General features: G+C 40.6%; 3 protein-coding genes across 6 annotated transcripts in view; 1 reads left to right on the top strand and 2 right to left on the bottom strand.

The window, feature by feature from the left end:
• Positions 1-765: 765 nt before the first annotated feature.
• On the top strand, positions 766-8,265 carry LOC308399986 (HMG box-containing protein 1-like; the record flags this gene model as incomplete). 2 transcript variants are annotated; one of them, XM_080887445.1, is made up of 13 exons in its annotated part: positions 766-883; positions 1,800-1,901; positions 2,241-2,348; positions 2,437-2,641; positions 4,730-4,856; positions 5,043-5,154; positions 5,242-5,351; positions 5,463-5,619; positions 5,700-5,844; positions 6,058-6,176; positions 6,290-6,473; positions 6,560-6,701; positions 6,779-8,265. In XM_080887445.1, the coding sequence occupies 13 exons, from the start codon at positions 766-768 to the stop codon at positions 6,794-6,796; spliced, it is 1,647 nt and encodes a 548-aa protein (XP_080743571.1). In that variant the 3' UTR covers positions 6,797-8,265. The 2 variants fall into 2 exon arrangements, with proteins under 2 accessions (XP_080743571.1, XP_080743572.1); XM_080887446.1 differs by lacking the exon at positions 766-883 and adding an exon at positions 929-1,009.
• A 1,107-nt stretch (positions 8,266-9,372) lies between these two features.
• ptprz1b (protein tyrosine phosphatase receptor type Z1b) overlaps positions 9,373-22,607 on the bottom strand; it is a 73,413-nt gene continuing 60,178 nt past the window's right edge. For 2 of the 3 annotated variants that reach the window (XM_080886051.1, XM_080886053.1), the window contains 18 exons: positions 19,405-19,549; positions 19,226-19,314; positions 19,049-19,134; positions 18,044-18,064; positions 16,262-16,358; positions 16,084-16,166; positions 15,874-16,008; positions 15,422-15,553; positions 15,186-15,343; positions 14,955-15,090; positions 14,194-14,340; positions 14,000-14,093; positions 13,419-13,492; positions 13,201-13,329; positions 12,946-13,095; positions 12,719-12,861; positions 12,498-12,633; positions 9,373-11,736 (listed from right to left, as the gene is read on the bottom strand). In XM_080886051.1, the coding sequence (XP_080742177.1) occupies positions 11,593-11,736; positions 12,498-12,633; positions 12,719-12,861; positions 12,946-13,095; positions 13,201-13,329; positions 13,419-13,492; positions 14,000-14,093; positions 14,194-14,340; positions 14,955-15,090; positions 15,186-15,343; positions 15,422-15,553; positions 15,874-16,008; positions 16,084-16,166; positions 16,262-16,358; positions 18,044-18,064; positions 19,049-19,134; positions 19,226-19,314; positions 19,405-19,549 (2,099 nt within the window). In that variant the 3' untranslated portion in view covers positions 9,373-11,592. The remainder of the gene's footprint in view (positions 11,737-12,497; positions 12,634-12,718; positions 12,862-12,945; positions 13,096-13,200; positions 13,330-13,418; positions 13,493-13,999; positions 14,094-14,193; positions 14,341-14,954; positions 15,091-15,185; positions 15,344-15,421; positions 15,554-15,873; positions 16,009-16,083; positions 16,167-16,261; positions 16,359-18,043; positions 18,065-19,048; positions 19,135-19,225; positions 19,315-19,404; positions 19,550-22,607) is intronic. The other variant, XM_080886052.1, reaches the window with a different exon arrangement.
• LOC308399081 (uncharacterized protein) lies at positions 19,613-22,563 on the bottom strand. Its single transcript, XM_080886054.1, has one exon. The coding sequence runs from the start codon at positions 22,004-22,006 to the stop codon at positions 20,462-20,464; it is 1,545 nt and encodes a 514-aa protein (XP_080742180.1). The 5' UTR covers positions 22,007-22,563; the 3' UTR covers positions 19,613-20,461.

Raw genomic sequence — 22,607 nt, 5'->3', positions numbered from 1 at the left:
GACTGACAAAATTGCATATCAAATACCTAGTGCCAGCTGCAGTCACGCAATACTTTTTTTAAAAAATAAATACATTTGTTTAAACATGTACTTTCCACGTGTTTTACTAACGACGTGGTCGCCTCACTGTTTTTGCTGAGTTCTGCATGTAGTGCTCTCAAAGTTATGCTCCTAAAGCTCAACTGGTTTGATGAGTTTAATGTTTCTGGGTCTTGCTCAAACTAGTACGCTGATGTGTATTCGCTCATTTCACATAATGATAACATTGGTTGCCCATATTTGATTTGTAAAAACAGTCGCCAAAACGGAGAATATCACACAGCAAATTCTGAAATCCATATGTTCGGCTTTACATAGACATCTATAATTACAGTAAAGACCTATTTAATCGCTTCACACAGAAGTTGCAAACTTTGGTGAAAAAACAAACAAATAAAAAAACGGGTGTGTGGGACAGAAACCCTAACCAGGCAACATGGCGCCCCCCCAGTGTTTTTGTTGCGCTGGATCTGAGAACTGAGCTGAAGGCTGTTTGACCGCCGATGTTCGTAGTTATTTTACAAAAAGACGCTTGAGTCAAGCATACGACTCCTGTTTCATTTTAGAGTGCTATTGTAAAATTGCGCTAATGGAAATGACTTTCTATTTAGCTTCACATGTAATAAAAGAAAAGAAAATAAATAAAAATGAAAAGTAGACACACACGATACATTTTTAACAAACTTTTTTTTTTTGCGGGGATCACAATGTACAAAACCAGCTGGAATGGAATTGACCAATGAGCGCAAGAGAAGTTGCGGATTGACGTCGATTGTGACCAATAGCACAGCTTGTGAAACTGTGTTTATACCTACCCACTTTTCCGTACAGGGAGACTGTTTTGGTGAGTTAAGGAAAGTTCATTGAAATAGTTTATAGGTTTAAAAGCGTTGAAATGAAAAAGCGACTCCACAACTTGATTTGTTTCTCATTGAACTAGGCGTCGGAGCAACAGCGTGAAGCTGACACCGTGCGTTTTTTGTCGTAAAATACATTTGCGCCGCTCGCCCCGTAAAGCTTCTTTGTTGACGTTTGTTGTTTTGTTGTAATGTCTTTTGCGCAACCGTGTAGCTCGTCCATTTTCATCCATTTAATGGCATTTTCACCCCGAACATGTTTTGAGAATGTATTCGGTGCGTTTTAATAAAACCCGAGATGTTTTTGGCCACTTTCTTGTCGAAGTACAAACACAATTTTATCGACAGCTAGTTTCGATACAAAATGCTCGAGTGACGCGTTTCAAAACGGGCAGTCCGTGACGTAACGCTGTTGCGTTAGCTTTGGGTGATTTCATTTCTTTGCTTTTTATTCGTTTTGACGACTTTCTTCAACTCTTATTATCGCTCCCTTTCTCCGTATTGAATGAATGGGCTTTTTGTGCGCATGCGTCCAGGAACGAAGTTTATAAACAAGACGTCACATGATTATGAAATTATAAAATAGATAAAAGTTCTCTTCGGGGTCTGCGGTAGTTCTCGTCTTTAGTCCCTCTGGTAGTGAAGTGGAACGGGTCTAATGTGTCTATAGTAAACCTGTTTATGAGAGGGGAATAGCAGCCAGGCTACTGTCCCCTATGCCACCGCAACCATTTATAGCCTATACATTACAGCTCAGTTAGGGATTATGTTTCTGTGTGTGTGCGTGCCTGCGGCTGACCCATGGGGATTGGGAACATGGCTAATGCTGATTCAAGTGTATAGATTAGCCTTAATTCTGGGTCATGTATCTGAGACTCATGTAAATCACTCTGTATGTTTTAGTGCCTGACATCATGGTGTGGGAGGTGGTGACTCCAACTGTGCTGTCAGGTCACTCTAAATGTCACCAAGTGCCGGAGCCCGAGCCTCAGGCTGAGGACACAGGTAACCACTGATTACAGCAGTTTGTTAAACATGCTTCTGTGCTATGATGAAGCCGTCAGAAAGCCTCACCAAAAAAAAAGAAGGTCAAGATCTAAATGTCTCTTACCCTGGTTCTGCTGGAGGTTTCTTCCTGTTAAAAGGCAGTTTGTCTTTCCCACTGTCACCAAGTGCTTGGTTTTTTATATTATTATAGGATCTTTACCTTGTGATATAAAATAGCTTGAGGGGATTGTTATTGTGATTTGGTGCTGTATATGTATAATGAAGTTGGACTAAACTAAATTATTTAAAGCCCCGTCAAACCGTTAAAGCATGTGGTGACTCTGCTGTAACCTTCAGAAATGATGATGGATGCAGATGGAGACCAATCGCATGATTCGCTGCGCTGTGACGAACACTTCCCCTCCTTGCCCGGATTCCCCACCAGTGACAGTTACATGGAATATGGTATATAAGACACGAGGAAGCAGCTTGCAGGCTTCAGCTCTTATCAAAAGGAATTTAACTGTTTCTAATGTCTGTTTACTTCTCCTAGATGACCTCCCAGATCTACAGGAGGTTCGAGAGGAGACGGAATCAACATCACCACCTGTGTACCAGGTGGAGTTGGGTGTGTCACACCAGGAACGAAACACACAGACACACAGACCAGAGCCTCCGGACACACGCTGGCTGACACAGCTAGCACACATTGCCACTGGACCTCAGAGTCCACTGCTACAGGAGCCTCCTGACAGCAGGTAGATGCATGCCTCTTAAACAAAGCTTGAATACTTTACTGAAGGTACAAATAACTGGAAGTGTGTATAGTCTTAATTTGTCTTGTAAACAAAGTGAAGTGACTCACAGCACCGTGACATTTAGTGACCCGAGATCAATATTTCTCAACTTTCAAACACATTAGAGGGTTACCTGTGATACATCTGTGCTGAATCTACGTAGAGTCTATGTTCTTTCCAGGTTATGGTGTAAGTTATGGGATAGTGTTTCAGAAGGGTTCATGGTTATGATGCACCTATAGTGTATATTTAACACATAAATATAAGTCCCTCTGTAGATGACAATATTAGACATTTCTGGTCTCCCTCACATCATACAGGGCCAATAGTAGAAAAAATGTCTGAAACCAAGTGTAGAGTTGTCTCAAGTGTGAGCTTTTCACTCACAGACATTACTTGCACATTTGCTGACATAACTATTTGAAACGCCGGAGCTATATTAATATGACAACCCACCACTGTAACAATATATTATCCCCTTTAAAGGTAAAGTATGTAAAATATGACCACTAGATGTCAGTATATTGCACATTGCAGTCAGATGAGTTTTGTTATCCTAACTACAGTGGCCCCTGTGTGGCAATCAACTCTGGCTGCCGTTCATCAGTAGTGAGTGTAGGTCAGTCTGCTGTTTACCTCAGCTAGTGTCCACATCTGTGTACTCTGCAGGAGGCTGTAAAACCTTGAGGAAAGAGTCTGATGCGAGTCAGTGAGTCTGAGAAGCTCAATTCTGTCCGATAATAGCTGTACAGAGCCTCAAATAATGTGGGAATGTAATTTTAAAAAAGTTTATCAGAGGGAAAGATGTCAGGTCACTTGAGCCTAACATTACATGGAATAATGTTACCACATAACCAGCTGTGGTTGTTGTCTTGCCGGCTCATTGTTAGTTGTATGGAAACAAGAAGGTCACATATCTAACACACACAAAAATGTTTATTAAAATGTTAGAGCCTTGACATGACCACCTCAAGCCGCTTCTTCTGATGAGGTGGAAATAAGGGAGGAAAGAGAATAATGTACAATTGTTAAAATATCATATATATAGTTTGAAAGAGAAACTTGTGATCTTTAAATTAAAAGTAACTTATAAGGCATGCAACATATGTGGCCGTTCTCTAGCATACATAAAACAGTAAGGCAGAAGCACGATGTCTTTCTCCACCACTGTATGGCAGGGCAACAAGTGCTGTGTTCTCCTTTGTATTTGTAATGTCGTTAGCTTCATAGCATAATTGCCTAAGTCATTGACTTAGTCAAATGACTTAGGCAATTATGCTATGAAGCTAACGATGTATTAAGTTTATGAGAAGACATCGGTTTTTTTAAGATATGATTACACATTAATCAGTGTATATTTATGAATACAACATTTTTTTTCTATGAAATAACTTCAACAGTTTACAGACTGTACCTTAAACATAGATGTATATACTTCATTACAACGAAAAAGTGTGTCAGAAACAGGCTTTATTCTCTTTTGGTTGTTTTCTCCTCCAAATTTAAACAAATCACATTTCAAAAATCTCTTTTCCACACGTGAAAAGTACTGAAGCAGCAAGTGAAGCAACAGAGAATGGTTTATTGTTTTTAACCAGAGAACATGGAAACAAAACTAGCGCCATCTCCTGGGGAAATCTGGTACTGCACATGTATTAGTGAAACATTTAAAATATAATTGGACTTACTTTTTTCATTGTTATAACCTCATCAAACACTTATCTTGGTTTTTTTCTATAGTTTCTTGTTTGGTCACATGACTTTTCCCAAAACGAGGCAGTCTTTCTAAGACACTTCAGCTTCAAAGAGGGGATGTTATATAGTCTATGCCTAATATTTCTACTTGTGCACACGAGTTGCTGACATTAAACATACCAAAAATTACAGCTCGTGTTGACAAGTAGAAAAACTTTAGCACCACATCTGAGTGACAACAGCGAGCTTCAGAACATCATCTTTATTACACAATTCTTTGTGTCCTTGAGCCCTCTTTTAGCAACACGTAAGTGGACATTCTGAGCATTTACAGTCACACCTCTCTTTTTGCAGTTCTTCTTCAGTCTGCATCCCGAGCAGCAGCAGTGATCTACATTCCTACGCTCGGCCTCCTCCTCCTCTCCCCAGCAGCCCCCTGTCGTCCCTCAGAGGTCACGGCAGGGAGCGTCAGCGCTGCAGGGTAGAGCCTTCTTATTTCCTGTGCTTCAATACCACCCACAGTCAATTATGAAAACTCACTTACACCACTGCTTTTATAATTGTATACGTTTAATACAGTAGTGGTTTTTTTGGTGAAACCTCCAGAGCTTTTCTGGCTTCTTACAGCATGCATTGATCCTGATGATGCTTCTGTATCTTTCCACAGACAAGCAGTGAATGTGGCTCTGCAGTGTCCACCAGATCTTCTCTGTCTGATGATGAAGACATGGGCTGGAGTTTTTCCTGCCCACCCACTGCCTGGCACTGTTTTTTCAAGGGTATGTACAACACTTACACACTCAGTCAAGATGGACTGATTGTGTTCTTTCATTTCACAGTAGCTCACTGCTCCTCTCTGTCACCAGGAACTCGTCTGCATTTCCACAGCAGCTCAAATATAGAGTGGCGAGAAGCTGAGGACTTGGAGTCTGCTGAGGAAGACTCTGCTGATGAGGAGCAGTCTAGATTTCTGAAGGTACGTTAAGCAAGCAGCAGACTGCTGGGAGAAAATGCATAAAAAAAACAAGCAGGGATCCACCAAAAGACATCACACAGTGAGGTAAAAATACCACTTGTTCTTCTGCAGAGTTATGGCTCTGAGGGTCTGCAGCTGGTGGAGCATGCAGAGATTGTGTTGTCTGGTCAGGCTGTTCTACAACTGACCTTTGACCCCGGCACATTTGGATATATCCCCCTGACTGCCCGCTGCCAACTGGATCACCCCTTCTATGTCAAAAACAAAGGTACAAGTGTGGTCAAGGTTTAAAGAGACTAAACAGCATCAATGACTCTGCAGACATTTCATCCTCCTTTCTGTCGTCAGGCTGGTCATCCTTTTACCCCAGCTTGACTGTGGTGCATTATGGGATACCATGTTATGAAATGGAAGTGGGAGATGTTTGCCTGCCTCCAGGACACAGAGACGCCAAGCACACAGAGGATTCTCCAGTCTTTGACACATTTAAAAGGTAAAGCAGATGTTTGCAGTGTCATGCTTAAATACAGTGTTATGCGAAAATGACTCAGTACTAAGGGAAAGGTCTTAAAACAGTAATCAAATGCCCATATAGAGGCTGTGGTTTGGGGTGAAAAAAAGAGGGAAAATAGTCTTGTTTGAACCAGCTAAGCCTAAAATAAACACCACTTAGTTTCAAATCAACCTCTGTTTGTCTCATACTTAGTTATGATTTCACTCCTCTGGACTCCTCGGCGGTTTACGTATTGAGCAGTATGGCGAGAAGGCGGCGTGCTTCCCAGTCCAGTGGGGGAGCTGTTTCTCCAGACAGAGACGTGCTTCAAGGTCCTGCACTTCAAATCTCCTGAATTATTACTTACTCACTGATACCGTTCAGTTTGCAAGATGCAAAAATCCCTGAAAAAAAAATTCATGTGAACCCTGTTTTGAACCCACAGATGTGCACAGTCCCAGTCATTCCCACGCCACTAAGCAAAAGCCCCCCAAAAACCAGCTGCTCAGTACACAAGGAGGCAGCAGCGCCACACCCACTAAGTGCAAGCGGCCAATGAATGCATTCATGCTGTTTGCCAAGAAGTTCAGAGTGGAATACACGCAAATGTACCCGGGCAAAGACAACAGGTGGGTGCATGCCATGGTTGTTAGCGTGGGTGTTGTGTAGGAGTAATCAGGTGTGTGTGTTAGTAAATGTGTGCGTCTGCCATCAGAGCCATCAGCGTCCTCCTCGGTGAGCGGTGGAAGAAAATGCGAAGTGAGGAGCGTCGCGTGTTCACCCTGCAGGCCAAAGCACTCGCAGACGAGCAGAAAAGACTCAACCCAGACTGCTGGAAACGGAAACGAACCAACTCTGTGAGTACACACATGCGCCTGCACAGCTTCACCCACTGTTTTGTATTTCTGCTTCATCCTGCCTCTTTGTCTTGCAGGGCTGTCAAGGAAATTAAGGCTACAGAAAAGAAAAGAGGACAACTGACAGAGCCTGTTGTGTACACACACACACACACACACGCACTCACATACGCACATTAAAAAAAAGAGCTATGCATAACCGAATATTACGCTTTAGTTCTATATTTGTTTTGTCTTGATCTCCTAAATCCCTGAATCCTGTTATAGTAATGCAAAAAAACAAAAACAAACAAACAGCTGCCCCTGGTGAACACCTTGGGCTGCTCTCAACAAACATCACTTTCCTTTTTCTTGCCTTTCAAAGGTGCTACTTATAAAATCTTGAAGTGCTATAAATCATTATTTCTTAATAGGAATTAGCAGAGGTGTCAAACATCGCCTTTTTTTTGAAATGCTGCGGGACACCCGTAGTGTCTCCTGCCGGGGACCGGATATTTTTCCAAAGAGATGAACGGATTTTAGCTCCAATGAGCAAAGTTCGTCTCTACACGTGATTCTTACATCAATGTGATAATATCCACAAAAAAAGAAGAGATTCTGATGATCTTCAGTTTCTCACACTATGCTTGAAACAGGTGGAAGTTGTGGTGCTTTTAGCCAAAGTAGAGAATGTAGCTATTTTTCCAAAATTCTATATTGTACAATAAGAAATATACAATTTATTTTATTGTCTGTATTACTTGTATTTGGACTCAGTGTTATTGCACAAGACTACATATGTTAACTTTGCTTTCATTTATCACGTAGCATTTAATAATGAAACACCACAAACTCTTAAACAGGGGCCTGGGTTTTATTCACCTCCCCACAAATTAAATGTGGCCTTTTTTAGCAGCAATAATAATAATTTGCTGTATTTTAGTGAGTCTCCAGTAGTGCTTCAGTTTTTCTCAGTAAGGGTTCCTCGTGGAGTTGTTATGTAAACAAATGTGTTTACATTTGGCGTTAGTGACCTAAACCTGCCGTGTCATTTGGAGGACTGTGCATCACGTCACCCTTGTGATCGCGTGACAAACCAAGAGACTGCATAATATCATTTGAATTCATCAAGTTGAAGTGATGAAGGGAAAAATAACCATTAAATGTCAACCCAAGTTAAAGCTCTTTCATCTTTGAGGTTAACAATTCTAGTGGCCAACAATGGAGGTAAAGAAAACCATTGAAATGTGGTGGTGCAGTAACTCTAGGTCATCTAAAGAGGGTCATCTGTGCGCTGGTCCACCAACAACCAGAAACAAGTTGCTTTACATGAAGACGAGGCTTAAAACTCTACAGGGTTAAAGCTTCCCTGAACTCCTTGAATCCCTCACTTGCCCAAAGCTTTTATTTTGAAATAAGAAATGTATTTAAGGAAGTAGAACCACACTCTAATTGTACTTTGAATTAAATGACAATTACTTGGACAGTAAATAATCCCACTGCTTAAAGTTTAACTTTACCTGTGACTACTGGTGGCTTGACTTCGTGTAAAATAAATAAATAAAATAATAAAAATAAATTAGTAATACAATATATATATATATATATATATATATATATATATATATATATATATATATATATATATATACATACATTATGACGTGCCCATTGATTAACCGCTACTGTGAACATTCGGTGAAGCTAAATGCCAAGAAATCATCATGAGCAGTCGATGTGATCAGAAACAGGGAAATGTACGATGATGAGGTTTTGTGGTGTATTTTATTCAGGATGTTTTGTTTTTGGCAAAAATAAACAACTTTGTGAATGTGTTTACATGCACATTGTAAAGAGTAAAGAAGGAAGGACATTTTACATTTACATTGTAAATGTAAAATTGTTTACACTGTAAAATTTAGAATCTCAAAGATGAAAATGGGAAAGGAAATAAAGCAGCCCTGAGGCCTCACTGATAGTAGGGAATGCTTGCCAAAGGCACTAAGAAGAATTCTGGTATACAGTCATAAGCATTAAAAAAAAACTAACAGTACTGTTCCTCTTACTAAATAACTGAAAGTGAAACGCGTCTCAGTTCGGAAAACCTTCTGCCTGAAAAGCGCGACCCGGGGCTGAATCGTCATACCTTAATAAAAAAACAGGAGATATTCCCCGTGTGCATGTAAACACACCCACTGCTAGAAATGTTTGGAATTCAACAGGTGTATGGGAACTCAGCTGTGTGAGGATTTAGAGATGTCACACAATTATTATGAGAGAGTGGGTTTGTGTAGATTTGCTATCCAGGCAGAGTGCAGGAAGGGTGGGCACTCTTAACTCCCACTGCACAACGAGGTTTATTCTTAATGCACTATATACACTTTATCTACTATTTTTTTGTGACTGCTACAGTATAATGTGTAAAGATAAACATTAATATGATCATATAGAAATCTATATTTTTGGTTTTGACTTATCTTTGGTAACTTTTCGTGGTTGTGCTTTGGATTATTTGACTTTTTGTCTTTGCCATCATGTCATGTACAGGTCCATCAGGGGAGACAATGCAATACAGTGTATTATAGTCAAAATAAAAGTGTGATAAACATGTAATGCTCCATGTCTTTACTTCTCTTTGAGTCCAATAATGATAATTTGAAAAGACGAGAAGATGTCTACAATAAAGGTTTGAACAAATCTTTAATCTTGTTGCATTATACATACAGCACCAGTTCATAGCTGGAGATAAAGGTGTAGACATTAAGCTGCTACTGTAATTATAGAGATAAAAAGAGATGCCATTTCATTAAAACTATAAACATGATCAATTTTTCCAGGCTAAAATTATCAAATAGAATCCACACAGTTATATATATGTATGTGTGTGCGTGTGTGTGTGGAAAGGACTAGAAAATCACTTTTTGTAGTAAAATAGAAAATATGTAGAGGTACAGTATAAACATACAGTAATTTGGCCTTTAAAGTATTCTGGGATCTTTACACATAAAGACTTTTTATTCCAGTTAGGACTGCTCTGAGCGTGTTCAGCTGCGGTCTCTGTGATTTACACCAGAAAGAGATTCACAGGTTGGCTAAATGTGTCTGATGCAATAGAAAATACTTGGACCCTTTTAGAAAAATGGAAACAGTCACAGCAAGCGCTACCAAGAATTTCATTGCCAGCCTGTGCCGCTGAGTATTAACAGAACGTTAAGCCTCCCAAAATATCAAGAATATGGGCAGTTTCTATTAATTCCTCCCTTGTCTCGTTTCACAGCAGTAAATTTTTACAACGTGATGGCAAAAAAAGAAAAAAAAATCTTATCTCTGCCTACATCTATAAGAAAATAAGAAATGTCATCTCTTAAGATTTATTTTCAAATGGATTTTGAGCCGCACATCACTTTAAATCCCAGATTTGATCTTTTTTGTTTCTTTTTTCCTTTTTTAAACAAAACAGCTGAAACTGATGGCATTTTTTTAACGAGATCACCAACACAGGGAATCACCTTTAAGAAAATAGATAAAAATACCTCACCAGGATTTTGGCATATTAGTCACACAAACAGGTTTTTAAAAGTACAATAACGTGACGTACAAAAGGCACTGGGTACCACGGACCATGGAGCCAGTTGCAAGGTGACGTAAACGTTAAAAAAAAAAAACGAGCAGTTGCTTCAGTTCTCACCAGTGAGGCCTCGGAGAGGTTTGGCTAGTAAGAACATGATTCTAATTAAGGATACGTGGTAGTTTAAGCCCCACAATGTGCTGGTTAATGTGCAGTGCATTTGATATTTTGCAGGGAAACGAAGGGTTGTCTTGCATTGTTTCCCTTTTTAACAATAAAGTAAGAATTTGCACTTTATCTATATTTATCGGCATTTCTACAATTCCATTTTGCCTGTGCATTTCTCTATTATTGATTTATTTTCTCTTAGAAGGAAGGTGTAACCTATGACAGTAATAAAAGAATATACTAATAAAATGAAAGAAACAATAGATAAAAGAAACATTAATAGACAGATTGAATTTAATTATAAGGGATCTGTCATTAGAAATAAACAAAAAAACTTCATGCTGACCAGTGTCAGGTACAGACATGGAGACTTTCTTACCACTATCACCTAATTCCAACTATCCATCCATTCTCTTCCACTTATCCTTTCAGGGTCGCAGGGGAGTTGGAGCCTGTCCCAGCTGTCTTAGGGCGAGAGGCAGGGCACACCCTGACAGGTCACCAGTGTGTCGCAGGGCTAACACAGACAACCATTCACACCTATGGGCAATTTAGAGTTTCCAATTAGCCTTACCCCACTAACTGCATGTCTTTGGACTGTGGGAGGAAGCCAAAGTACCCGGAGAGGCCATGCAAACTCCACACAGAAAGACCCCGGCCTGATGGATTTGAACTCAGGACCTTCTTACTGTGATGCAACAGTGCTAACCACCGTGCCACCCCTAATTCCAACATGCTTTAAATGATGATTAAAAATAAAATAATAATGTATTGTTATAAATGATGCAGGGTTTTGTTTGTTGTTCACTTATAAAGGGTCCCTTAGAAGCAGAAGGGTACCTTTTTCTCTCATCTGGTAGCCTTGTCTGCTGTGCATGCTAACATAACAAAAGGGACACTTTCAGGTGTTTCATCATCGCTTGTCGGGCAGAGTAAGAATTTTCTTCATAATAAGTGATTGAAAGGGAAAAGACTTTAGACCAGAGGTCTTTTAGATTAAATGTCATTTCATTAGATTGTTCTGTTTTGAAAAATGATCTTATAAATAATGATTTTTGAATTTGTGGTAAATGAAAGTATTAGCATGATCAGCAGACCTACTCTTTTCTCCTCGTAATCTCAAATGTGCGCTCGTGTGATTTATTTTCTCTTTCATGCGCATTTTTGTGTGGATGTCTACATGAGCGACTCCAGGCTTTCTGCGATGTTGGTCTGGCCCAGCGGTACAGATCCGTTGGTCTCTGGATTCTGCAGAGCTCTCTGGTCCTCCTGACTGCTCACCAGGCTCAACACCGCTCTGTACAGATACTGGTACTGCTCCTGTAGGGAGTAAAGAGGCAGAACACTGGTAAAAGCTTGCACTTGTTACCTGTCTCATCCATTTATTACTTCTAGGCTGGACAGTTGTGATTCATTATTATCAGATTGTCCTAAATAAACAAAACAACCCCCCCCCCCCCCCCCCCCCCCCGAAACCTTCAGTTGATCCAAAATGCTGCAGTAAGAGTACTGACAGGGACGAGAAAGAGAGAGCACACTTCCTGTTAACTCCAGAATCAAATTTGAATTCCTTCCCATCATATACAAACTCTTGAATAATTAGGTCCTCTCTTATTTTAAAGACCCCATAGCATCACATCACCCTAATAGAGCACTTAGCTCTCAGACTGTGGGCTTACTTGGGTATTTAAAAGTAGAATGGGAGGCAGAGTCTTCAGCTTTCAGGCCCCTGTTTCTGTGAACCAGCTTCCAGTTTGGCCAGACGAACACCCTCCCTACTTTTTTATTAGGCTTAAAACGTTCCTTTTTGATAATGCATATAGTTACGGCCTGGTCCGGTGACCGCAAGTTTCTTCCTGTTAAAAGTGTGTTTTTCCTTCCTGCTTTTGCCAAAGTGCTTACTCATAAGAGGTTCTCTGATTGTTGGAGTTTTCTCTGTATTACGGTAGAGTCTTTACCTCACAATATAAAGCACCTTGACAGGACTGTTGTTGTGATTTGGTGCAATGTATTTGATTTTATTTATTTTTTCTAAATTATGCTGGTAGATGAGAATTAAAAGGAAACATTCCAGTACTTACTATATCATTAAATACCCCAGGCCTCATGAGGTTGGTCATCCGTGCCACTTGGTAGACATCTACTGATCCCTCCTCCTCTAGCTGATTGGACAGGGTCGTGAGGGCACAAAACAGTCCTGACGTAGCACCTCCCAAACTACACATCCACAAAAAAACCATTAAGAACATTAGACGGATTTAAACAGTTTTATGTCCTTAAAAGGAGTCTGACTCATACTCACGGATCATGTACGATCACCGGTCCCTGTGTGTGCGTGCTCTGTTCTCTGACTCTGTTAATGAGATCAAAGCTGTTTCGGATCGGACTGTCTGGGTTGGGCCAGCAGGTGGTGCTGTACTGACGCACTTCCAGCACATAATTGTTCTAGATGCAAAAACAGTTTTAAAGTCTCAGACTGTATTAAAACATTTTGATTGATGTAAAATATTCTCTTTTATCGCGTGTTACCTGTGGAGACTGGACTGTGAAGTCCTGCACTAAAAGTCTCTCATCATTAGACAGACACATGTGCTCCTCCCTGGAGTATGACACAGTGAAGCCATCAATGCTCAGGGGCTGGTCTTTACTGGGCCAGTACGCACGACACTCTTCGTCTCTCTGAGATAAACAGGAAACATGTTTATGTGTGTGTAGTTTTATATAGATATATCTATATGTATAGGTATCTATAAGTTCTACATGGAGTATGTGTGTGTTTTATACCTGGCTGTTTGAGTCTGGCAGACAGACTACAATCTGTGCATTGTGTTCCCAGATCATTCTCCAGAAATCTGCCACCGTGCTGCTCAGAGGAGTCTGGCTCACTATGAACTCCTTAGTGTAGTGATGTCCCTGTGAAAATACGAGCAGCAATATTTATCCACCAGCTGATTTCGAGGTTTTCGAGACTGGAAAACATTTGCAATTTCCAGTGGTCTTACCATCACGTAGGATGCATTGATGTAGCCTGTGGAGTTTGATTCTGAAGCAGTCAGAGTGACTCTTGATCTCTCCACTTCACAGAGACATGAAGAACCAGGTTAGAGAGAAAATGCCCCCAAAATAAGACAAAAAACAATAATCCTGCATTTAAGTTCATCATTATAGTTAATTAAAGTAACCATAAGGGATTATTGAGCAAGCTGTGGAAGAAATGATGAGGCATCAGGTAACTTGTCGTCATAATCTTGAACCGAAATATCACATTTAACCTCTGACCTCTTCTTCTAGGTCAACGCATTGATCTAAAGGTCAAAGTCATAACTTTGTATAGAGCTATTCAAAACTCTTTCTTAATGCCACTGTTTGCACTGACAATACAGGCATACAGTGATTAACTATGGGGATTCTAAACATCACGTTATAATTTGCATCGAAATATCATGTCATATTTGAACTCTGAACTCTGCCTTTCTTTCTGGTTTATTGTGTGCTATGTATGGACTGAAATTTCCAGAAATTATCTGCAACATATTGCTGGGAGTTGCCGGTTTTGCCCAGTGAGTAATCCAGATCTGCTTACCAGGCATTAGAGCTCTGGCTCTGTTCCTCTCAGCGTTGCCATCTTTCAGGGCAGTGCTGTAGTCTGCGTGCTTCGCCTGACGCTGACTAATTAACTGAAACACAAAAATAAAAACATTTGGTTACATTCACATGGCAGGAACATCACAAATGATTCATTACAAGTTGGTGGGCGAAAAAGGAAGCATGCTGTACCTTGAATTGTTTATCCATACGTGTCCTGCCTGTGGCACCAGGGGTCAGCAGGTCAGAGACGTAATTGTGAAGGAGGTCAGAGGTCACCAAGGTGTCCCGGCTCAAAATAGCTTCAACCAGGGCATCGTGGATGAATATGTACTGCTCCTAGAAGACAGCAAAAAAATGACTTCCTGGTTTTAGTAAGGTATGTCTTTGTGAACACTAGTGAAACACTTTTAAATGCCACGAGTTACATTTTTACAAGAAAGAAATCTGATATGAATGTGTTTCCTCTGGCCCTTGCTGCTGTTTAGTCATCTAGACTGTCTTTATATAAGTGGCCTAGTTTGCCTGTGCTTGAATAAAATGGAACTAGTAATGACTTTGAGGCTTCGAGGCGCGAAAAGTACAAAAATTATACTGAAAAAGCTCAGCAGCAGAAATCAAGTCCCAGTTTGTCAAAAAATGTGCTGTAAGAGAATACGGCGTATTAATATAATAATAATAATAATGTGTGGGGCTATATTTTTCTCGTTCCGTCTTCATCCTCCAAAAGAAAAAGGAGCATGCAGTGAGCTTACACACAGATCGACAAATGCCTCCATCTGCACAGTGACGTGGTTGTTGAGTAAGTCCGTACAGACCTCATTACACCGGCTAAAATTACCCTTAATCTAGCCACTATTTCCTTCTTTGCAAATGTTTAAATTGATATTACATTTCTGGGATTGCCCCCACAAAAGGAAAGGTGAATTCCCACAGCTGTATCACCCTCTTACCTCTGTCTGAACAAGGAAATTCCTCTGTGTGCGGACATGTTTCAGGAAGCCAAGAACGTTCACTGTCCCTTGATCCTGGATCTGCTGCAGCATGCTGTCTATCACAATGTAGGTTCCTGTCCTTCCCACACCGGCGCTGTGACAGACACATGCATCACATGTTAGCAGTACACACACCATCAAATTGTGGTAAGTCTTAAAGAGCAATAAATCATTCCACACACACTCTACCTGCAATGTACCAACACAGGTCCCATCTCCTGCGTGCGGGCCCTGGAGGACGCTCTGATGAAGGAGAGGACGGGCAGAGTGTATTCTGGGACGCCCATGTCCGGCCACTGGGTGTAATGATAATGGAGGACTGTGTGTTCAACTCTCCTTTGAGATACCTAGAGGATCGAAGTGGGTATGAGAAACCTAACCACAAAGCCACTTTGGACTATCGCTGCATAGAGAGAAGGGCTTACCTTATTTGCAGTATCCCTGACAGTGAACGTCCGGAGTGTGTAGTAAGCAAGTGTCTTGGTGTTTTTCAGTGTCACCTGATAAGACCCATACTCTTCCTGGTTCTCCTCTGGCCAGTACTGATCACATTTTGTCTGTAGAAAGGGAGAAAAATTCTGTGGATGTAGTTTAATTTTAGGCCTAATACATCTGAAACCGCAAGGAAAACATGTCAAAAGGAAAGTCCTCAAGTGTATAACAAAGCCAGATTGCACTAGTGTCCATTCTGCAGTTTTTCAGCTGTCAGACTGCAGTGAAACTAAATGAAATACCTGAAGTGAATCAGCTGGTGTCTGCTCATGACAAGAGATGGAAGACACAAACTAAAAAGAAATCAGCTGCCTGGGGTCAGTGTGAATGATATCAGATAAAACTGCACTTATGTCTGCGGTGAGGCTTGTGTTTGAGCTCCTACCCGTCCCTTCTCCTTCAGATTGGTGATCATGACAATAACTCCAATATTCTGCTGCCAGATCATCCTCCAAAAGTCCTCCCTGCCTGATTTTAGAGGCCCCTGAGCTGCAATGTATGCCCTCGTCCGCTCATAACCCTGCAAAAGGAAACATCAGTTGGTTTGCGGCAGCCTGGATGTAAGGTGTGTACACGTAAAAGGACCTTTACTTACATCAACAAAGTTAGCGTTGATGTAGTCCCCGCATGTCCCATCTCTGTCCAAACTGTTAGAGAGCTTAACTCTACTGTGGTCGTCTGAGACAAGTAAAAAGAGTCATTAGCAACATTCCTGCTGGCTTACACAGTTAAAAGTTGAACAGCGATGCAGTGAACAGTGAAGGATGACATACAGGCCAGTATGTTGATGTATCGGTTCTTGTTTTTGTTGTCAGGGTGGTTAGAGCTGTCTGTAGTAATGCCCATGTCCACTGTGCATGCCTGCACCTCCTGAAACACACAATCCAATACTAATAAGAATGACAGTAATTACTCAGATGAACACAATGAGGCTGTTTTTCTTACAAGCAGGGAGGTTTGCGTTCTCTTCATTTGCCACATTACAATGTGAAGGTCAGGTATATAGAGAAGCTACTATAGGAAATAACAAGAAATAAGCACAACTGAATCATATCAAATCAATTTCTGTCTCTCTACAGTGTGCCTTTTGTCCCGTCTCCCTCCCATCGCACCCAATAGCAGATGGCCGCCCCTCCCTGAGCCTGGTGTTGCTGGAGATTTCTTCTTATTAAAAGGGAGTTTTTCCTTCTCACTGCTTCCAAGTGCTTGCGCATACAGGGTCTTCTGATTGTTGGGGTTGCTGTAGGGTCTTATAATACAAAGCACCTTGAGCACCTCTTGTCGTGACTTGCTGCCATACAAATAAAATGTAATCAAATGAGAGGAGGAGCTGTGTATAGATTTAAGAGAACAAGAAATAAAATCACCCCATGGGATTGGACAAGTCGCCATAATACAAATGTTTTCATTCTGTGATGATGACCCCATATTTAAGCCTCATATTGCAAGCTCTGGGAGAGAAAGGCGACTATTAACAGCCAGTCCCAACAAGCAGCAACCTCGAAGAGCTTCCTGGAGTGGCCACTTAAAATTAAGCATGTTTACATCTTGGCAGACAAAATAATTTTGGTCTCTATAGCTGCTACACCTTTTATGACTTTATGAATTGTACTTTTACTTTATTTTTATTTATATAGCACATTTAATAAAAAAAAACAAAATGTTGGCCAAAGTAATTTACAATGATAAAAAAATATTACACAGTAACACATAACATCAATAACAAATAAAAAATACCTGGTAACCGATGAGTAAGTAGATAAACAGGTAACTCTCATGCGGTGTTAAAAGTGAGTAAAAACGTGTTGAAGATGGGATTTGTAAAGATTGACGGTCGGGGCCTCTCTAATGTGGAGAGGTAAATCATTCCACATTTTCGGCGCTACAACCACAAACGCCCGGTCACCTGTATTGAATTGTATGAAACTCTTGTATGAATTGTACCAGAATTAATTTGCAGTTCACCTTGTTAAACTTTTTCAAGGTTTAAACATAGGTGGCTATAGCCATTAGCCAACTGCTAGGCCACACCTTAGCTAGCTTGAGACATGGACGTAGCATTCCTTTCTGTGTTTGTGCCTTTGGAGTGATTGAATGCAGCCATCTAACAAACAACATGGATTACTGTCTGGTTAAGTGTGCTAGTAGTCCTTCGAACAAGTCTATCCTTCAGTTTTTGGTGAATATATTTTATTTGCCTGTTTCTTTCTCTGTGCATTGTACCCATACAGTCAAAGGACACAGGTTGCTAGAACTGGCGGATGGGTAATCAAAGTTACTCTTATATTTCTCTGTATTTCTGCCATTTTTACTGACTTCCATTGCTTTTATTAGAAGTGTGTTTAACTCGCACAGGCGACCATATTATTGTGTGTAAAACATGGCGAGTGCAGTAAAAGAAAAATACATTTTCTTCCCAATTAAAACATCAATATGGAACGCTAAATTTTAAAATGTAAATTTTAGATTTTTTACAGTTGCAGTTACACTTGTAAAAATCAGGCCAAGAAAACAACAACAGCTCTGCAACAGGAGAGGGATGGTTGGTGTCTTACCTCATAGGACTCTTTGACAATCTAATGGAGGGTGGTGAGGATGCAGAAAGCACGGCGATGGTGGAGATGAGAGGAGAGTGGGATAGGGGACCAAGATGATGGACAGACAGACAGACAGACAGGGAGTCAGTGCAGGTACAGGATATAGGGGTTCAGATACACACAGAGAGGTGTGTTTAAAGTCCACAGCTCCCATCTGAGCTGTGGACTTTAAACCTGCTACTATGTAAACCATGTTTTGTTATTTTACAAGTATAATTATAAATCAGGCTAGTTTTAATGTAATGATATAGAGAAAGTAAGCAAATGTAAGTCCCCCTGGCAGTAATAAGGGAGAAGTAAACTTTATCTAATCCTATCTGTGTGTGTTTCTTAGGAGGTTCATGCTAGGAAACAGGGGTGACTAATGCCATGCAAATGTACCTGTTGAAATTAATCCATGTGTTTCTCTCAAACCATTAACCAACATTCAGATATGTCAATACTCCACATAAGACTAATATCTCTTTCTTCACATTCTAAACAAGCTAAAATGGAGATTTTAAAAGCCTGAAAGTCAACAGGTAGTTTGCAAGTAGCTGGCCTAGCATTGACAACCTGTCTTTCAGTTGTAAAGTCCAGTTTTCAGGTCAACAGGTTTAAATTTAGAGTCTGGTGTGAGAAGAAAGCTGCACGGTCATGGTTAGTACCAAAACCTTCCTGCATGTTGATGTTGCACATGGGCGTTACACATCAACGCCATGCTAAATGATCTGCCTAAAGAACGTGATGTTAATAGAGATATGGAAGAGCATTAAGGGGCTATGACAAATGAAATACTTATACACAGGGACCAGAGCTAGGTGATCTATTTATATGCTGGTTACGTTTTTGTACAAATCCAAAAACAAGAAAATTTTTGTAAGTCTCCTAAAAGCGCAAACATACTGTAACTCACTAGGTTTTTTTTAAAAACAAAAATATCTTCTTCTGAACTCAAACACTGTGACTGGAAATGTCACCGACCTCAAATTCCTTGGAGAAAGTGTTGGTGGTCTGGAGCTCCATGACATGCTTCACAAACTGCTTCACTGTCAGCGGCTCGTGACCATCTGGAACACAAGACTGAATATTAACTACATCCTGGTCACCTCAGCCTAACAGTTACAATAAGACTACTAGGGGATCCTTTGAGCATGTCACCTGTGGCCAACAGCAGGGGTGTAGATGGAGCAGATACAACTTTAGGCGATGTGTCATCTGGGTAGAAATTAGCTGCCTGGAAACAGTTTCTGTGACATACACACAGACATAAAATCTGAAGTAAAGTGCAAGGGTGCAAACTATACAGACAGGCACAGTATGTTTAAGTTGGCACGTACCTCCAGTAGATGAGTATTCCCACTAGTACCAGCAGACAAAGGATGGTGAGAGTGGATACGACAGCCAGAGGAATGACTGTCCTCTTCTCTCTGTCCACACCCTCAACAAGTCCGACCCGAGACTCGTGGCTGCTGTTGCTTCGCTCTGTAAGAGAGTAGAAGACAAGTTTGAAAGTCAAGAATGAACTATGAATTTAAATTGCTATTATTTACAACACAGAGCAACAGTTAAGAGCACAAAAAAACTTTACATAAGAATTTCAAACTGTTCCCCAAAGGTTCCTGTGAAAAACAACTGGTCTGGAATTAAGTGTGGATCTAATGCCCACTTTTGGACATAAGTAATCATACTTATAAAGGTGGGATTGACTATATTCCATTTAAGAGGAGCTGTTAACAAAGCTTGTCTCAAATCACCAGTGCTTTTCCTACCATCAGAAGTCTGTTATCATCTTCTAAGATGACATATCTAGCATGTTTTCAAACTGTTTCCTACCATGGATGTATTAAGAGAGCTGAATATACTATCAATCAGATTTCCTGTCTTGCCACAGAGAAGTGCAATTTTCTCCTCGAACTCCTGAGAAAAAGCTCTGGATCTTCACCTGCTAAAGATTCAGACCAAGCCAGAACCAGTTGTCAAACATTGTAATGTGCTGTCTGCAATCTTACCACATAACGCATAGTCAGTTGATCCAGATTTAACTGTCCGTGTCTCCACCAGTAATATTGCTTCTGTATTCTACTTGATTATTGACTCTGATCAAGGTTAAATTAAGAGAAGTCCACCACCTCAAACCTCAAACAATGGGCTGACCTCCCAGCCCATCGTTCCTTCAGTGGGCTGGTTTCAGTCATTATGCAAATATACTGTTTATAAGGTTGGGGAAACCTGCAGTCAGCTGAGACTGAAGAAGTTACTTGGATGAGTGACGAAACGTTTCTCCCACTGAAAACGCTACGTCCAGATGAATCAACTTTTGGAGACCTCAAACCTAGTTAGCTGAAATTGGACTTGTATGCATGTCACATTCCATAACAAACAGCCAGGGCTGTGTCAAATACTACAGTATTTACCTTCCAGTTGCTCCTCCGTTGCCTTGTCGGTGTCCGTCAGTCTGACCAGAGGAACAAGAGGTCCCAACTCAGGGTTACTTGCACCATCAAACAATAACCCATCTACACTGGAGAACTCGTGCACACTGTCTTCAGCTATGCCTTCTTTGTCCTCTTTAGTACCTCCTTTTAAGTATTCTTTATTCTCAAAAGTAGATTCAACCCCTAAAAATGGACCTATAAGGCTTTTGTTTTGATTGTGTTTATAAATTCTGTCACCATGGCCTTGTTCTTCACTGTGGTCAAATAGTATGGACTCTGCTTTTTCACTTTTTGAAAAATTGCCTTTAAGACCTTTGGCATTATTGTCACCTACAGTTCTAAAACCCTTTTTACTGTTATTAAGTACCTTTAGATTTTCTCTAAAGTCAAGCCCATCATGCTCCCCAGAGCCACTGACATCCTCAGCTCCACTTCCGCTATCACCATATATTGTCGTTCCTAATACACTTACCACTATCTTTTTTTCTTTCAGCATCTCCTCAATATTTCTTAAACTCTCATTTCTTACTCCCCTTTCTCTTATATTTTCTCCTTCCTTTCTGTTTAGCTCGCTTTCATTCTCCCGTATCTCATTCTTTGACTCTTTTTCATTCTCATAGTTTTTGCTTTTTGTTACATCTCTTTCATTGATCACTGATCTGTCATTATCAGTGACCATCTTAGTTACTGCTGATCTACTTTTGTCCTCGAAGCTAATAGTTGAAATGTCAAACACTGAAAATTCAGTTTTTACTGCAGCAGCTTCATTGATTTCCTCATTGAAGCCATTGCTGCCAAGGCCAGAGCCTGATCCACTGTCTTCTGCTGAACTTTCTGACAAATCCAGACTTTTGGAATTAAAGAAAAATGTTATTGCACTGACATTGTAGTTATCAATTTGTTTATCCGCCCTGGCTTCCATTTCTCCTATCTTGCTATCACTTTGAGAATGAGGAGACTTGTTTTTTTCTCCATCAGCAGTGTTTGTTTTTGATGGGTTTATGGTACTCCAACCAGAATTAGGAAGGGAATAAGTGGCAAATAATTGATCATGTGAAGACGTGGTAGAGAATTGAGGGTTTTCTACATCAGTCTGCAAAGGAACAAAAGTGGGCTCTTCAGAGGACTTGTCATTATGATGAACGATAACACCACTTTTCCTGTTTTCATGGAGGGCAGGAAAAAGATGGAAGATGGCAGGGTCTTTGCTGAAGGGTGTCTGTAATGGAGGGATTACACTGGATAAATCTCCTTCAGCAGAAAATGCCCATTCAGAGACTGTTGCAAGTGCAGGGTTGATGATAATTCCCTTTTGAGTGTTTTTGAAGCCAGACGAGGCATCAATGGTCGAGTCTTCAACCGTCGACGTGGCTGTATTTGCTGCAAAATATTGCAAAGTCAAAAAAAAAAAAATCCAAGACAGAAAGCTTACAGAAATATCTCCTTTCATTTTGTGTTTCTCAAGCCAGCAAAGATGGAAGCAAAGGAAAGAACTGTTCTTCATTGAGTGTGCGAAAATTCTCCATAAAGGGTACTAGCAGATGAGGCACCCTGGAGATGAAGCAAAGCCTTCATTCTTTAAACAGGACAGAGGAAAAGAACAACCACCAGAGTGCGCTGTTGAGGCGCAGAAAGAATTCAGACACAGAGAAGGAGTCCCAAAGCAGACGATAATCACCAAGCTCGAGTGGATTCAAGTAGATTACATTGAGCAAGGAAAAAACTTGACCTTCTTGAGGTATGTGCTGAAAGATTTGCAAGAGTCAAACATATTTAATTTCCGGACCAAAAACCAAAGCAAGAAAGGAAGCTGCTGATCATCACTCTAATCATCAAAGCCAACATAATTTTCCTGGCCATCATAATTACCACCACCACATTATCCACATCATGTCACTAAACAACTGATCAGAGAGCGCAGCAGTGATTAGCTACACAGCCACAGGCCATTAGAGGAGAAAAGCAAACAACCACCACACTTAAATCCAGCTTTCCACCACAGAAGAACTTAATCATGTTCCTATGCATTAAAATTCATCAATATGACAATTCACAACTGCTTTTATTAAGACCTGGAGATCAGTTTTGGTGTTTTATTTTGTCTA

The sequence above is a fragment of the Rhamphochromis sp. 'chilingali' genome (assembly GCF_963969265.1).
Source record: "Rhamphochromis sp. 'chilingali' genome assembly, chromosome: 7".
Classification (NCBI taxonomy): domain Eukaryota; kingdom Metazoa; phylum Chordata; class Actinopteri; order Cichliformes; family Cichlidae; genus Rhamphochromis; species Rhamphochromis sp. 'chilingali'.
The sequence above is the reverse complement of the archived record's forward strand: the minus strand, read 5'-3'. Positions and strand labels throughout refer to the sequence as shown.

Excerpts from the sequence above, each read along its gene's own strand:
- LOC308399081 (XM_080886054.1), bottom strand. The coding sequence starts at position 22,006 with ATGAAGAACAGTTCTTTCCTTTGCTTCCATCTTTGCTGGCTTGAGAAA.